At 44.1% G+C, this 16,284-nt stretch overlaps 1 protein-coding gene and 1 non-coding gene across 2 annotated transcripts in view; one reads left to right on the forward strand and one right to left on the reverse strand.

Moving 5' to 3' along the window:
• Positions 1 to 16,284, reverse strand: part of VAT1L (vesicle amine transport 1 like) — a 147,001-nt gene that overhangs the window by 110,406 nt on the left and 20,311 nt on the right. Inside the window, exons 2-3 of the mRNA XM_025426916.3 lie at positions 11,505 to 11,634; positions 7,208 to 7,423 (exon numbers count right to left, since the gene is read on the reverse strand). Of these exons, the coding sequence (XP_025282701.1) occupies positions 7,208 to 7,423; positions 11,505 to 11,634 (346 nt within the window). The remainder of the gene's footprint in view (positions 1 to 7,207; positions 7,424 to 11,504; positions 11,635 to 16,284) is intronic.
• Positions 8,118 to 8,266, forward strand: LOC112647680 (small nucleolar RNA SNORA15). The gene has a single exon (XR_003128426.1). It is a non-coding gene; the product is annotated as a small nucleolar RNA SNORA15 (small nucleolar RNA).

Here is a 16,284-nt window from a genome sequence, read left to right on the forward strand (position 1 = left end):
CAAGAGCACCAGATTGGGAGCTCCCCCCAGCCCTGGATATTTGCGTTTTCTCGATCCTTCCTACTAATTAACATTGCAGCCTCAGAAACAACAGCAAATCTCTTAACCTACCAAATATGATCACCACATTTCACTGGGTGTTCATCCTCTGCCGAGCACTGCTCCAAGTTCACAAGTTCCACCCAAGGCTAGAACTAACATCACCCCACTTTACAGATAAGGAATTTGGGTCTTAGGGTTGGGAAGGTGGAGCTGGGGTTAAACCTAGGGAGGTTGACTCTAAAGCTCATGCTCCAGCTCTTCACCGCCATGTGCCATCCAACGGGCTCCATTGGGGGAGAGCTGTTATGAAGGCTTATGTGAGTCACATTTTCAAAGATTCTACTACACGGCTGGTGTATGTTCGACACAAGTTGGTGTCGGTCTTTGTTTCCTTCCTGCCCTAAGGTCTCATGCATATGTCATGCTAGTTGGGCAGGGCGGGGAGGGGAGGCTGAAGGATACAGGCTGAGCATGGCTGGACCATGGAATGATGGAGGGGTGATGGGTGGGACAGCCACAGGGCCATGAAAAGAGCGCCTCCTTCAACCAGTAATGCACACTGAATGCAGACAAAAATCTCAGTGAAGAACACTCAGAATGTTGGATGAGCAAGATCACCGAGGACTGCTTAATAGATTAAAATTGGTAAGATCGCTAAGAACAATTTCTCCCCCCTGGGATTAACTCATTGACGGGGCTCTCCTTAGCGCAGCAAGCAACTCTTCTAGAACATAGAAAAATGGCCTGCAATGGCTTTTTGATTCACAAACGTTTACTGCCCTTATTAAGTAGGAAGGAACAGACACAAAAAAGAATAAGACCCAGGTGCTCTGGGATAGGGCTTAGAGCTTGGGGGAGGGGATAAGATAAGCAAACCAACAAATGATGATGATGATGATGATGATGATAATAATAATGATAATAGCTAACACTTTGTGTCTGGTCCTATGTTAAGTGCTTCCTGAGCATCAACGCATTTGACATACACAAAAACCCTCTGCAGAATAAATGTAATGTCAGTATTCCCATTACTGAGAAGATGAGCAGCTCGCCAGAGGAGGTGGGCTGTGGAGGTAGACTGTCTGCCTCCAGGGCCTGTGCCTTTGCCGTTACCCCAGGGACAGCAGAGGGAGGAGGTGGGTACAGCCTGGGGATGCAGGAGAGCCAGGCGCCCTGTGTGTGGAGTAATGGAAATGCAACGCTAGCTGCTGTGACAGGCAATCCCTGGAATCTCAGGAATCAAGACAACAGAGTTTCTTTTCTTCCCCTGCTCGCATAAAGCCTAAATGGCAGTGGGGTAGGGGCAGGGACAGGACGTGGCATGAAAAGGCAGTCATTGAGGGTCCTGAGCTGGCGAAGTTTCTACCATCTTCAACATGTACTCCCAGGTCAGCCTTGCCACCTGCCAGGAAACCACAAAGACAGAGAGCATGGAAGGTCTCACAGGAAGGGGCAGGCCTGGAAGTGAGAAGCATCACATGGCCCCTGCCACGTCCCATTGGCTTGAGCTCGGGTGTGTGCCCCAGCTGGACACAGGGGCAGGGATAAGGGAGAGGGGATTGGAAATGCTGTCCCTGGCTGGGCAGCCAGTTCAGCCACACACCTGTGGAACCTGTGAGTGTTTCCGTGTTACTGAAAGAAGAGGGATGGCGAGAAGCGGCCAGAGGGAAAGACAAGATCCAGAAAATGAGGGCCATTTGTGCCAAGAAGCTCAGGAGACTGAACTCAATCCTATCAACAGTGGGAGTCTCCATGGGTTATAAGCAAGGAGTGACAAGAGCGGATTGGCATTTTGGCTGCAAGTACAGAGCTGACTTAAGAGAGGGGACTGTGCATGGAAAGGCAATCAAATGCCTGCTACAGGAAAGTGGGTGAGAGAGGCCAGGGCCATGAGAAAACCAGCAGGAGATGGGGCAGGGAGAGGCGGGTGGCTATAAAAAACATCCTGTTGGCCGGAATTCTTTATATCTACCCCTGCCTCTATTTCTCACAAACGCCTTACCCTCCACCTCCACCTCCAGTCTTATCCAGCATGCCTGCTTATCATCCTGAGATCGCAGTGCAAATGCCACTTCCTTGGGCACCCTGAGATCGCGGTGCAAATGCCACTTCCTTGGGCACCCTCTGCTGAGTGCCTAGTGCCTAATCTGATGTCTGGAACTGAGTGGGCCCTTGCACCTCTGTGGTGGATGAGCGAATGAATAAAAGAATGAATCATAGGATATGGAAATTTACTGCATACAGGAGAAGGGCTCCCCACAACTCATGGGTTGCTGGCTAGGCTGGCTGGGTAGATGCTGGTAACTTTCATGATCAATGAGGATTTTATTTTCAACAAAATATTCTCAAGTAGTGATTCTGCAGATGGTCATGTCCTTCCTGCTAAAATGGAATGACTATCTGATACGTCCCAACCGTCCAACCCACCAAGGACCCCTACTCTTCCCAGGTTCTGCCACTTTAATGTTAACCTGATGTATGGCTAGTTGGCCATTCAGGGAGGACCGCATGAGGTAGGGGAGCCTCAGGATGCCTCCTCCAAAGATCCTGGCTCTCCCTCCTTTATGATGATTTGAAAGGCACAGGAAATGCCCCATCCATAATGAATAGAACTTGAGTAGTAGCCATTTGAGTCTGTCAGGAACTTGAGCTCTGCTATCCTTTCCAAGTCTCTGGGCCATCGCAGGCTGCTCCTCTCTGTTCAGATGACATGATGAACAGGTAAAAGGACGCCAAAACCTGGAAAGCATCAATGTCGGACACAGACACAAGTAACCACAGAGTGACGGATGTGCTGCTCGGCAGAAACCAAGCCCTTTCCAGTCAAGATGCTCCAAGTCACAGCAGCTTGTCAAATGGGCCGGGCAGCAAAATCGTCCCCGTCATGGGGTCCCGACGTGAGCCCCTCTCGGTTGCTTTTCTTGTTACTTCTCCTCTAAGAGATTGTCAGACCATTTTCGGCCAGAATCGAAAGAAATGATTTGAGGGACCTCCCTTCTCAGACCATCTGGTTCTGTTATTGTCAGTGAGAACGTGTCTTCAAAGACATGACAGAGCAGTGTAGACACTCCGGCAATTCCACGGAGAGACTAACCTGCTCTGGATCGAATGATTTTCCTATACAGCGATTCCCCCTTAGCCACGGTTTCTCTTTCCACAGTTTCAGCTACCCACAGTCCACCTGGGTCAGGAAGCAGATGATCCTCCTTCTGATGTTTGGTCAGAAGGTCGGTAGTAGCCTAACGCTACATCCCAATGCCTACATCATTCACCTCATTTCAAGTCAGCAGTACATGGGCATTTTGTCATCTTGCATCATCACAAGAAGGGGGAATACAGCCCAATAAGGTATTTTGAGAGAGAGAGAGAGAGAGAGAGAGAGATCACATTCATAAGGCTTTTATTACAAAACACTGTTGCAGTTATTCTATTTATCACTGTTGTTGTTAATCGCTTACTGTGCCTAATTTAGAAGTTAAACTTTGTCATAGGTGCGCACAGGTAAGAAAAAACATGGTCTACATAGGGTCTGATACACCTGCAGTTTCGGGCATCCACTGGGGGTTCTTGGAATGTAATCCCCTTGGATAAGAGGGTGCTGCTGTGCTGTATTAGTGTTCTTCAAAATCACGCTGTAGGCGGGCATTCCTCACATTCTGTCTGTAAGTTCCCCCAACTTTTGATAAAAATCAGATGGAAGTCTTGGTGCTGTTAGAACTGCAAACTTCATATTAACTCGACTTAGGAAACTTTATCCTAATTAGGGGTTTTGTGGGGTTTTTTAGAGAGGGAGAGAAGGTGAGGGAGATGGGCAGAGGGAAAGGGAGAGAGAGAATCTTAAACAGGCTCTATGCCCAGTGCAGAGCCAGACACGGAGTCTGATCTCACGACCCTGAGATCATGACCTGAGCTGAAATCAAGGGTTGGATGCTTAACCTTCTGAGCCACCCAGGTGCCCCTTTCCTAATTAGGTTTAATCTTTGTCATGTCATCAACATCAAGTGAGAAAACAGGTACTGACCACAGCCCTTGGTTCTACAGTTAACACTGGGTAGAGGTTGAACAAATATTTGTCAAATGAATAAATGAAGGAATGAATGATCTGGGTTCTCCTAACATTCTGAGTTGTCTAATGGAGAGAATAGGTTTTGGAATCAGCCAGACTTGGGAGCGAATCCTTGTTCTGCTGCTTGCTACTTGCATTTTTTTCAAGTCCTTGTGGGCTCTCCACCACGAGAAGGGAGGCAGCCCAGGAAATGTAGCTGTATTCACTTCCTATTGTGGCTGCAATTAGAACTACTCACAAATAGTGGTTCCCAAAAAAACCCAACACAGTTGTATTATATTTGGTTCTGGAGATTAGAAGTCCAAAATGGATTTCACTAGGCTAAAATCAAAGTGTTAGTGGGGCTGTTCCTTTCCAGAAGCTCCAGGGGAGAGCCCATTTCCCTGTCTTTTCCGGCAGCTAGAGCCCGCCCACATGCCTTGGCTTGTGGTCTCTTCCTCATCAGCAAAGCCTGCAGTGTAACATCTTTAAATCTCTTTCTGACTCTTCTACCTTCTTTTTCCATCTGTAAAGACCCTTGGGATGACATTGGGCACACCTGGGTAATCCAGGCAAATCTATCCATCTGAAGGTCCTTTCCTTAATCACATCACAAAATTCCTTTGCCATGCAAGGTAAACTACTCACAGATGCCAGGGATGAGGGCATGGACCTCAGTGGGAGGTCATAATCCTGCTACCACCACAATCATGAGCCAGAGGCTGCACTTACCAGATTTGTTCAACAGTGGTGGGAAGTACCTCCATTTCTCCTCAGGGTACCACAGAGAGCACATAAAAAGTACTCCCTAGGGAGATCCCCCCACCATGAGAGCAGTGTCTATTTGTTTCTTTGGGGGGAATCTAGCTCTGCCTGGTCTTTCCACAGTGGAGCAATGGAATGGTCTGGGCTTTCCCTAGGACTGCTCAATTTTTATAAGATAGTGTCAACTCCACCCAGTTTGGTTGAGTATTCAGATATGTGGATCTGCACTTGGCCAAAAGTCTTTCCTCTAATGGTCACCTTGAACTCAGTGCTGCACACCATCTGTCAAATCTTGGTTGAAACACCATTCAAGGAGACCCACTCACCTGAGTGTTGAGCTGTCCAATGACACCTTTAAACTCTCCAGAGGTTAAACCAGGCCGTCTCCTTTTGGCCCCAGGATATTTACTTTCACAAAATATTGCTTTAATTTGGTGCTATTAGATGACATCTGGGGCACATCATAAGCAAAAGCATCACGGAAATAGTTGCATTTACTATAACAGTTTTGCGGAAGATGGTTTATCGCATGTCAGCATACGTTTCTTATGAGAAACCACAGAGAAATACTTCCAGTCTCAGACCCAGTACTAGCTGCGGTTCCCCTGCTAATTGGTCTGTTTCCTCTTAAATGAACACCAGCTCAAATGGCTGATTGTTTTTCCCTCTTTGCACTGACTATTAGGAAGGAAGAACTTTAGGACATCAGAGTCCACGTTATGGGCACCCACTTATCTTGCAACCTCATTGTCTCTTCCCCCTGTTTGCCTTCATCTATTTTGCATTTTGGGTCTTATTCTTTTAATGTCTAGAAGCCCAGAATAAGGCATGATAAAAACTTTTGTTATTTTCCAAGATTTTCTTCCCTTTTGTGAGACACATGCCCCTGATACATTCCTCTTTGTTCCAGGGACAAACTCAAAATGAAACACATACACACACACACACACACACACACACACGAAAGGAAACATGTTTAAACACTGGGCCCCAGCCAAACTGGGCCCAGCACCACTGTAGAGACTGGAGCTTATGTTGACGATATGAAAACAAGTCTCCCAAGTCTCTGTCTCCGGTATGCTGAGCACGCTGAGACCATAAATGCCAGCATTCTAAATGGCTTGCTTGCTGTTAGTAGATTCGCTGGCAATGAAATCCATTTCTTTTCTAAGGATGTTTAGCTTTTATTATATCTTTACTCATGGTCAGGAGACATCAGCACATTTGCTAAAGCGATGGAAGATATTCCTCATAAGGCATTCCTAAAGTTTCACATCTTTGCCTTCATGTTTTCGTAGGAGAGTCTGTCCTCTTGGAAAGGAAAACAGAAATGCGCTTTACACCATGTAGGGTTTTGATAGTTGTAGAAATCCAAGATAAGAAAAAAAATGATGTTGGGAGAACCCCCAATGAAAACATCTTCAAGATAGACCCCAACATACAAGCTCATTTCTGAGCTCACCAAACCACAAAATCACCAGTACTGAGAACAAACCCTATTAAAGGGTGTATTAGGAACGTCTCTTTTAAATCTCTAACCTATAAGAATCCAGAATATGGTATATATTCAATAAATACTTGCTGAATTAATGAGTTAGACCTCTCATGCTCAGAAAGACTGAAGTTCTACTCCAGTCCCAGTAGATTGCGATGGGAACACAGTGCGTTCTGTGTGGCAGCCATGCAATATGTACTGACAGACTGGCACTGAGATATAGCCAAACCATAGAAGAAATTTCTGCCATCTCAAAACTGCAGGGCAGGAATTTTGTATTTCCATTATTTCTCCCCTTATCAAAGACACACCTGATAGGTGATATTTGCTTATTCAACCACTCTCACAGCTATTCTTAGGTTCATGTGTAATTCCCAGTGTGCTAATACGATCTCCATTCACCTCTCCCACTCAAGAAAATATATCAGAACACGAATGAATAAAGATGTCACTAATATGGGAACAACCTAGGATCCATGGCAACTTATTGAAGAAGTAAGTCATCTACCATTTTGGCGTTTCAGATAATATTAGTCGTATGTGACTTATGAGGCATCACACAATGACTGACATCACAGCTTAGTGTGCTACCAAGACTGAAACCATCTCTGAGACCCACTGAGTCCTAATATGCCATCTTGGAGACCTCTCAAACTCCAGAGGTTCATCCTACCCCTAACACAGTCATCCTACTCCCAATGGATGGGGAGTTCTGCCAGGCATGTGAGCTTCATCCAGAACCACAGAGATCATCACTACTAGTGGACATAGCTCACACAGGAATGCCACTGTTAACTGGATATCAGTCCACTTTCACCCTTATGATTTTGAGGAAAAGGACGCACAACCAACCAACTTACCACGCCGCCACCAGCTGAGTGCACGAGCACAGACATCCCTTCTCGGAGATTGGCAACTTCAAAGAGCATCATATAGGCTGTGACGAAGTTCATGGGGAATGCAGCGGCCTCCGAGAAGCTCATGTCATCTGGGATCTTGTAGACAAACTCCACTGGCGTGCAGACCACCTCTGCCCAGGCATTGTAATTGACAAATGCCATGACACGGTCCCCGATCTGGAAACGGGGAGGCACAGGGTTAATGGAAACTTATTACTCTTTTCTTAAAGATTTCTCAAATCCTCTTAGGAACCTAAATGGAAACTATAGATTCCTTTCCTGAAAACACAACAAAACAACCAAACCCTCAAATATGCACCCCCTCACCTGCCTCCCAATTCCAAGGCATTTGTGGATGCTCTGAAGCCCATCTATGAAAACTTGCCAGGGACTACGGAAGCCAGGTTCTCTACCCTTCTTCTCAAGCATAACTATACAACGCCGTCACATCACACACCAGGCCATGTTCGTGTCAGAAGCTCATTTTACCCACTCAACCTCTCATCCCATCTCTGTTTGGGAGTTGAGGAAAATTAAGCCATAAGGAAGTTTAAATGGGCAGAGCTGGGAATAAAAATCACTCTCATTCGTTTTATGCTGCTCCTTAGGGATTCCCTGCCAGGCTAGTTTATTGGGGTATTTGCATCACAGGTTAGCTCTGAATTACGGATCACAGTAGATGTGATCAGAAGAGCCATGTAAATCTAAGTGCAGAAGACTGAACAAGAACAACTAGACTTAGAGCAAAATAGGATACCGTGAGGTGTGAATAACAACTAACCCTTTTTTGGAACACATACCATATAATAGGCATTGTCCTAAGGGCATCACATGCTTTAACTCATCTGATCTTTACAAAACCCCTAGGAAGGCATGGCCAAATACTGTGTTCTTTTTTATCAGTTGTTTACATAGCCAGACATCATGCAAAAAAAATAAGAAATAAAGCATTCTTCCCTATAGAGTGGTTACCATGGCATGCTAAGCTTTTCCATATCATTATTAAAGGGAAATACAAATGAGTGAACTGATCCTAGGAGCTTGTGTGAACTGCCAAGCGCTGGTGAAGTCAAACCACTCTGCTCTTTGACATTAGTTGCTTGGACTGCAACTTTCAAACATAATCTTCAAACTGCTGTGCTCAGAGTGAATTTTCAATAAATGAATGGCTTTCATACTCGTGTGCTTTAGTTTTTATATATTTATAACTGAGTCTCCTGTTTTATTTTCTCTGAAGCTTAGCACTTCTCTTCTTCCCTACTCAACAAACAACAACAAAAGCCTCCTATGAGATGGGTCTATAAGAGCTCACATTACAGATGAATGATTATAGATTTTCCAGACATTGAAATTGAGGCTGAGAGAGATGAAAGCACATGCCCAAGGTCATGCAGCTAGGGAGTAGCTGAGCAAGGATTTAAGTCTGGCAAGGCTGATTCCAAATACAAGTGATTAATTCATCACACCTGAGGTAGGCGCTACAAAGAAGACATGGTTCTCTAAGGGTGTACACCAGGGGGACCTACCACCTCTGAGAATATTAGTGTAACTCTTTATGTTTCCTCAACTGTAAAATAAGTATATTAGGAAAGGGTCCTTATGGGGAGATTAATATAATATGCATGCAGTGTATTTGTCATGGTGCATAGAAAGTGAGGAAAGAACACTCAGTGTTAACTCTTAAAAAGAACAGACTGGTTTCTCATCCCATAGAACTGATGGAAAGGAGAGGCTGCCCCACTGGCAGGGAGTCTCTCAATCCCTGGAAGGGTTGAAGACCAAATGATGAATGTTGGGATTTACCATTTTAAATGCAACCACTTAGACCAGAGGATAATCAAGGCAACACTGGCATCCTTTTTTTTTTTTGCATAGAATCATGCATCCAAAGGTACATAACATCATGGAGTATGATGGCCCTGTGCCAACACAGAGGGCAGTGAAAAGTAGCTCAACCACCTTGGCAATGATGGTCACAGCCAGCACACCAGGGTTGACCACTCCAGGTCTCTCATTCAACTTTGCTCCATCATTACATTATAAAAATGGCAAGAGTGGCTTAGCCATCACATCAGCCCTAACCTGAGTCCAGAGGTAGGCAGCTTTTTTTTTTTTTAATATCCAATTCATCTCATTATTTGATTTTGTTAATAAAAAGAAATTAGTCCTGGGTGACTGAGCCCCAATTACTCCTTTACTGCTGTGCCTCTGGAGACAACTTTGCAAGCTTCCCTTGCAGTAGATCAAACCAAGAAAGCTATTCAGTGTACCGCCCCGTGAAATTCCATCTGTGACATGACTAAAAATCTTAAGTCAAAATTATAGAGGGAGGGCAGCCCAGGTGGCTCAGTGGTTTAGCGCTGCCTTCAGCCCAGGGTATGATCCTGGAGACCTGGGATCGAGTCCCATGTCAGGCTCCATGCAGGGAGCCTGCTCCTCCCTCTGCCTGTGTCTCTGCCTCTCTCTCTCTCTTAGTAACAAATAAATAAATAAAATCTTTAAAAAAATTATAGAGGGGATATTAGTATTGGTTTTCCCCCAAGTCACACCCTGAAAGGAAACCTGGAGGTGGCTTCCTTCATTTGTTTGTGCAGCTAAAAGTCACTGGAGGGGAGTGGGAGTGAAGGGTAGGATTGACAATAAGTAAGCAAAGCCTAAGCATCAGAAGAAAGATCATATATAAGGGAAAAACACATAATCAAGCATAGTATGTCCTCCTTCTAAACCGAGGCCAACAACATCCCCATCTACTGTTATATTCTAAAACAATGGATTATTTATGCAATGCTCAGGATTAATAGCATTAGTAGCATGATCTTTTCCTTTGGGACCAGGTAGAGGAGCGAAGAACAGATAATATTTCTCATATGCAGCACTTTCAGGGAGCGTTGGCGCTGCCTCTGGTAATATTGCTTACCTGGGGACAGAAAAATGCGAAGTCATATGAAAGAAAAGAAAAGTACATTTACTTCTTTCTTATACTTCTCTGCTGTAATATCTGGAAACCAGTGACATAAAGACTGATGTGTGGGATGAGATTTTCAGACATTCATCACAGTGAATTTGGAACATACAGATATTTTCAGAGTATGTCGAGGCTCAGACGCACTGAGCCTGAGTGGCGGGCTCCAATTTGATGCCAAGGGCATTTTGGCATTGCATTTGTAGGATTTTCGTCTCTGCATTTAGCCCTGCAGCTTTTGCAGGTTGGAAATGGGTGAAGATCTGGTGACTTGAATCCATGTTTGGCTACCTTTCTGACTTCACCGGAAACAACTGTACCCTTCTGAACCTCACCTCCAAAGGGATAATAACAATCTTTACCTTGCATCATTGTGGGAAGGCGGAAGAAGGATGACGTGTCCATGTTTCTGGTTCTGGTGGATTCTCAAATGTTAGCTCTATTCATCTCTCCCTGGGGAAGCACTTAAGTTATGCGCAAGAGCTCTCGTACCTGATTGGCATTGGTTTTTCTCACTCCAAACTGCTGCAGTTTTGTGCAATTGATTTGCCCACAGTTTTTCAGTTTTTAAGAGACTGGATTCTATTTGATTTGCATTACAGGGGTAGGAAGGGTCATATATCTTTTCATCGATTAAAAATTTTTTATTATGGAGAATTTTTAACACATACAAAAGAGCCAGAAAAATAAAATAACCCTTTTTATCCATTGCCCTATTCCCAAAGCCATCAACCCATGGCTAATTCTGTTTCATTGGAAGGTGCCTCTACCCTATGCCTTTAAAATCATCATTCAAAAATGTCACTTCCCCAGTGTCTGAAATAATCATTTATAAATGATTTCTTAAATGCATCAGTTAAGCAGATAGTTAAAGGAACCAGATTATGAAATACAGGGATATTTCTCCCCATTTCTCTTATATGTTTTGTAGCTGGTTTCTGAGCCTGAGATAGTGGGAAAATGGGAGCCATGGGTAGGGTGAGGGGGTATGCACACCTAGTTAATCCAAGGCCAGGAATTCTTACTAACAGCTACCTTACATGAGCAAAGGGAAGACAGATTTTGCCCTGGCCACTTCACCAGGCTGTTCCCAGGAGCAACCAAGATGGTACATGAGAAAGGCATGAGGCATGTGGAAAATCCTATCATTTATAAACATGTTAATAAGACCGACCAATAAGACGACAACAATGACACACACCATAGATTCTCTCAAACATTTTTTTCATCATCTTTTATTATCTCAACAGATTCCAAATAGGTATTACTTTTTTCCATCATGAGTTGAAATATTACCTCGTATCCTTTCACGCTGTCCCCCAGAGCTTCAACAATCCCAGAACATTCAAATCCTGGCACTAGGGGAGTCTTGGGAGGGTTGTCGATGTTCCCCTGTCGCACCATCAAGTCAATGAAGTTCAAACCACTGTGAACAGCAGATGTGAAAAGAGACATTCCAAATGAATCCAACGGAACGCATGGGCTTGACTTTTTTTACATTCCCTTTTTGACCCTCTCTCCCCTCCCCTGTTCCTCTCCTTTCTTTTGTTTCTTTATGGTAAAATATGCCTAATAGTAAGTCATTTGGCGGATGTCACTAAGAAAGCAAAAACAATGATCTCTATAAACAGGGAATGCTTTCCTGGCAGTTAGAATGACCGTTGCAGATGTTACCCTCTGATTTAAACGACAGCCCCCTTGGCCTCATTCAGAGCCTGCTAACTCTTACTCTAATAACACGTGTCGGCTAGCCTGGTCATTAGCCATGCTAGCACTTCCTCAAGGGTAAAGAACATACTAGGAAGAAGTTATAAGAAGACACATGGAAAGCAGCCAGACACAATGGCCATCAGCCATCTATGAGAAAGAGAAAGAGAGAGAAGACAAATTTAAAAGGTCTCGAAATAATTGACACACAATTAGTCATTACACAAACTCATCCCAGCACTGTGCCATACACAGCACCCATAATGGCAAATACGAGCCATCGAGGGACGATGTTACATCCAACTGGGGGAGTGTAACTAGAAGAAGTGAGATCAAATGGATGGACCAATGGATATGGTAATACTGGAAGGTTTGCTTCAAAGATCTTAGTTCTCTTTGGATGAAAAAAGTGACTAGGTCTCTTCGATTAACATATTACTTTTGAAACAGGAAAGCTACCATTAAGATATATTAAGCCATCACCTTGGAAAGCCATATACTTGATTTTAATAACATCAGTGCTCCAAACTGTTGTTAACTTTTTAAGAGCTAGTCTTGGAAACTGCGCTGAACAGTCATTTACTAATCAAATGAGAAAACACATCCCACTGAACATGTATTTTTTTTTGCCAGATGTTCTAATGTACTTCCTGTTTTCATAATCCCCCATTTTTAAAGGATTTTATTTATTTATTAGAGAGCACGCACAATGTAGGTAGAGTGTATAAGCCACCATTCTAAGAAAGACTTGGGTTATAGAAACCAAACTGCTTAGTCTGGCTCAAGGTCCATTAGCATCTGGCCACAGCTTCTTTTCCAAGCAAGATGATTCAAAGCTTGCTCATTCCTTCCTCGGCCTCTCTGGAGAAAAGGAAACATCAAATTCTACCTAAATCTCCTGGTCATTAGTCTCACCCATTGAAAATGGGTAACGATGAGGAGATGACTTCCTTGAAAGGTGGGTTCAAGAGTGGCCACCTTCTCAAGGTTTTCCTGGCCACACATCAAGCAAGTTTCACAGTGGCCCTAGCTGAAGTATCTCTAATGTGTGTCCTCCTCAAAGGCAGCAGAATGCCTCATATTTCTTTGTTTCCAGAGTCCCCGGCATGCATCAGGCCCACAGCAACATACAAGTACTCAAGTAACATCTGCCAAATGAAGGAATATTCATGAGTATTCAAAGAGAGGTGCTGCCCGTTTGAGTCCTAACTCCTTTCAACAAGTGGCCAAGGGGTGCTCGAAGTAAGGGACACGTTGCTGGAATGTGTACGTAGACCTCCAAAGATGCTACACTTTGATTGCTAATAGTTCTTAGGGCCATTGTCTAACCAAACTGTCCTCCAGTAGCATGGCCAGTTTCTTAAGAGCTTGGAGAGGCCTGAGCACCAATCTCAATTTCACCACTTCCACCTGTGTCTTTGGACCAGCTCCTTAGCCTCTGTAAACCTCCATTTCCTTGTCACTAAAATGGAGGCTCTGGTAGTACCTGTCTCACAGGGATGTTGGGAAAATTCATGGCAGGTAAACACCTACACATGATGCCAGGTACATAGCAAGTATCCAGTAAATGCTTACATTTAAATTTGCGCCTTCTCTTAAGAATGCAGAAGTATGTGATACATTTTAGGAAGACTGCCATTAAACGGGAGTTAAAAATAGTTTCAGAGCTGTGATGGGAAAACTGAGCTACCCATAAGCTCCACTTCTGTGAAACAGCCCTTTTTCCAACATAACCAAATAAATAAAGCATCACCACGTAACAATAAAAGGAATTCCTATCTCCCAAATCAAGCACTCCATCTCGTTTCATGCATATATTAGCTCACTGTGTTCTCCTTTGAATGAAACCCTATGATTTCCCAAGACCCTGATGGAGAAATGCCAGAAGAAATTACTTGACAGTTCTGTAAACATACTAGCCCCCTGGAGAAGGTTTCATCCTAGATGCTTGTAATGCTATTCAATCGGGCTGCCTTCTACCCCTATCCAGCATGAAGTGGGCACACTGATTATAAATTGAGAGCCCAGCTACTCAAATTCAGTGAGAAGGGCAAAGTAAGACTGACTTTATTTTTTTATTTTTATTTTTATTTTTATTTATTTGTGAGAAACAGAGAGAGGCAGAGACACAGGCAGGGGGAGAAGCAGGCTCCCTGAGGGGAGCCCAATGCAGGACTCGATCCCAGGACCTCGGGATCACGACCTGAGCCAAAGGCAGACGCTTAACCACTGAGCCACCCAGGCGTCCCAAGACTGACTTTATAAGAGCCCGTAGCACCCCACCTCCGCAGTGAGGCAAGCAGCAATTCTGTCAAGGGCATGGAGAGCGCTGCCCATCTTCAGGAAAGCACCGTGAAGTAGGCATATCCCAGGGGACGTTGATGAACAATGGTTAGCGGAGTACCTCTACATGTTGTACCAGACCTATTTCCAACTGCCTGCCCACACACCTGCTCCTGATAAGGACATAGCTAGCATTTACTGAGAGTTCCCTTTGTAGCAAGAATTGTGCTAAGTGCTTTACTTTCGTTATTTAAGACCTAATCATAATACTACGAGGTATGAACTATCACCCATTTTTCAGATGAGAAAACTGAGATGAGCAAGTTGAAGTAATTTGCTTAAGGTCACATCTCTAAAAACTGTCAAAATCAGGATCTGAATGCAAGCAGAGTCTAGAACTTGAGCCCTTACATGCAACACCTCTTGTTTTTAAAAGATTTTATTTATTTATTCGTGAGAGACACAGAGAGAGGCAGAGACGTAGGCAGAAGGAGAAGCAGGCTCCTCGCAGGGAGCCTGATGTGGGACTCGATCCCGGGACTCCAGGATCACACCCTGGGCCAAAGGTAGACGCTCAACTGCTGAGCCACCCAGGCATCCCAAGATTTTATTTATTTATTCATAAGAGACACACAGAGAGAGGCAGAGATGTCGGCAGAGGGAGAAGTAGGCTCCCTGCAAGAACTTGATGCAGGACCTGATCCCAGGCTCAACCACTTAGCCACCCAGACATCCCCATACCACACCTCTTTATGGGAACTTCGCCCACTGCCCTTGCTGAAGTGACATGTCCAAGGGGCCACGTTTATAACTTATCTTTCTGACAGCTGATTGCACCAGTGGTGGGCCCAGTGTTGGAGGAACGGCCATTCCTACTCTAAGCAGGAATCCATTGCATTGTATGAAATAAACGAGCTGATCTAAGAACTGAATGTTCTCTCAAAGACTCTGAATTAGGAAGCCTGTAGCAAGAAAACAACTAATCAGAGAGGACGTCAAAAGATAAAACTGAGCTAGAGGGACCTACTGACCTACACTCTGGGGAAGCATAAGTGAAAAAGCCAGTAGGTAGGGAAATTAAAAGAAAAAGACAAAGAGCCTCAGAAGCAACCCAACAGCTTGCCCCCGGATGGGCTTTACAAACTTCTTTGCCAAGTTGCTAAGATTGTGAAGGTCCAGTCTCCAGTGAGGCCCAGGCCCAGCGAGCCCCCTGCCCTCCGATTTCCCAGGATTCTTTTGCTACTCCACACCTGTCTTTAGAACAGAGAACCTCTTTGTTTGGGTTACGTGTGCGGTCACTGTCTCATGAAGCCAAAAGACAAACTAAAACAAATACCGTAATCAATAACCCTAAATCATCCAGCGGACAGACATTATTGACTTCGTTTTTTTAAAAACAAAACCAGTAACCCTGTGTAGAGATGATAAGTTATTTGCCCAAGGCCACACAGACAGTGAAGAGTGAAGCCATGGACTTAAACTGGGGTCTAACACTTTTCTTTTGCCAACCTATACACCTTCTTAATTATAGTTTCCAGTATTCTCTAAGATAATTTGATCTTCACTTAGAGATTGTTTTGGGATGGCAGTGACTATTTTCATGACCCGGCCTCACACAGGGGCTAATCTTCAGATGTCTCTCTTATCTAATACTTATATGGCTCTTAAACATTTAAGATTGTTGCAAGAAATAAAATAGTGCTGGAAAGTGCTTGACATAGTATTCTGCTGGATAATCTTAGCTTTCTCAAAGATTAGTATAATTTTAACAAAACAGGCCTTAAGTGTTTCCTCCCATATTCTTATTCAAAGCCCACGTTTAAATGGTTATTAACAAGACATTGGATCGTGAAGGAATGAAGACAGGTTTGACAAAGGGACCCCCAAAACCTCAAAGCAAAGGACGAGAGATGTTATAGAAGACACAGGGAAATGTGGGGATAGTCCTTTTAAAAAAGAATCCTCTGTTACATCTGAACCGCATGGTGCAGTTTGCAGTGTGCTTTCATACACATCGAATTAGACCTTGTAACACCCCAGAAAGGCACAAGTACAGATGTTATTATTCCCATTAAATAGATGTGAA

Source organism: Canis lupus, chromosome 5, assembly GCF_003254725.2.
Source record: "Canis lupus dingo isolate Sandy chromosome 5, ASM325472v2, whole genome shotgun sequence".
In the NCBI taxonomy this organism is placed as follows: domain Eukaryota; kingdom Metazoa; phylum Chordata; class Mammalia; order Carnivora; family Canidae; genus Canis; species Canis lupus.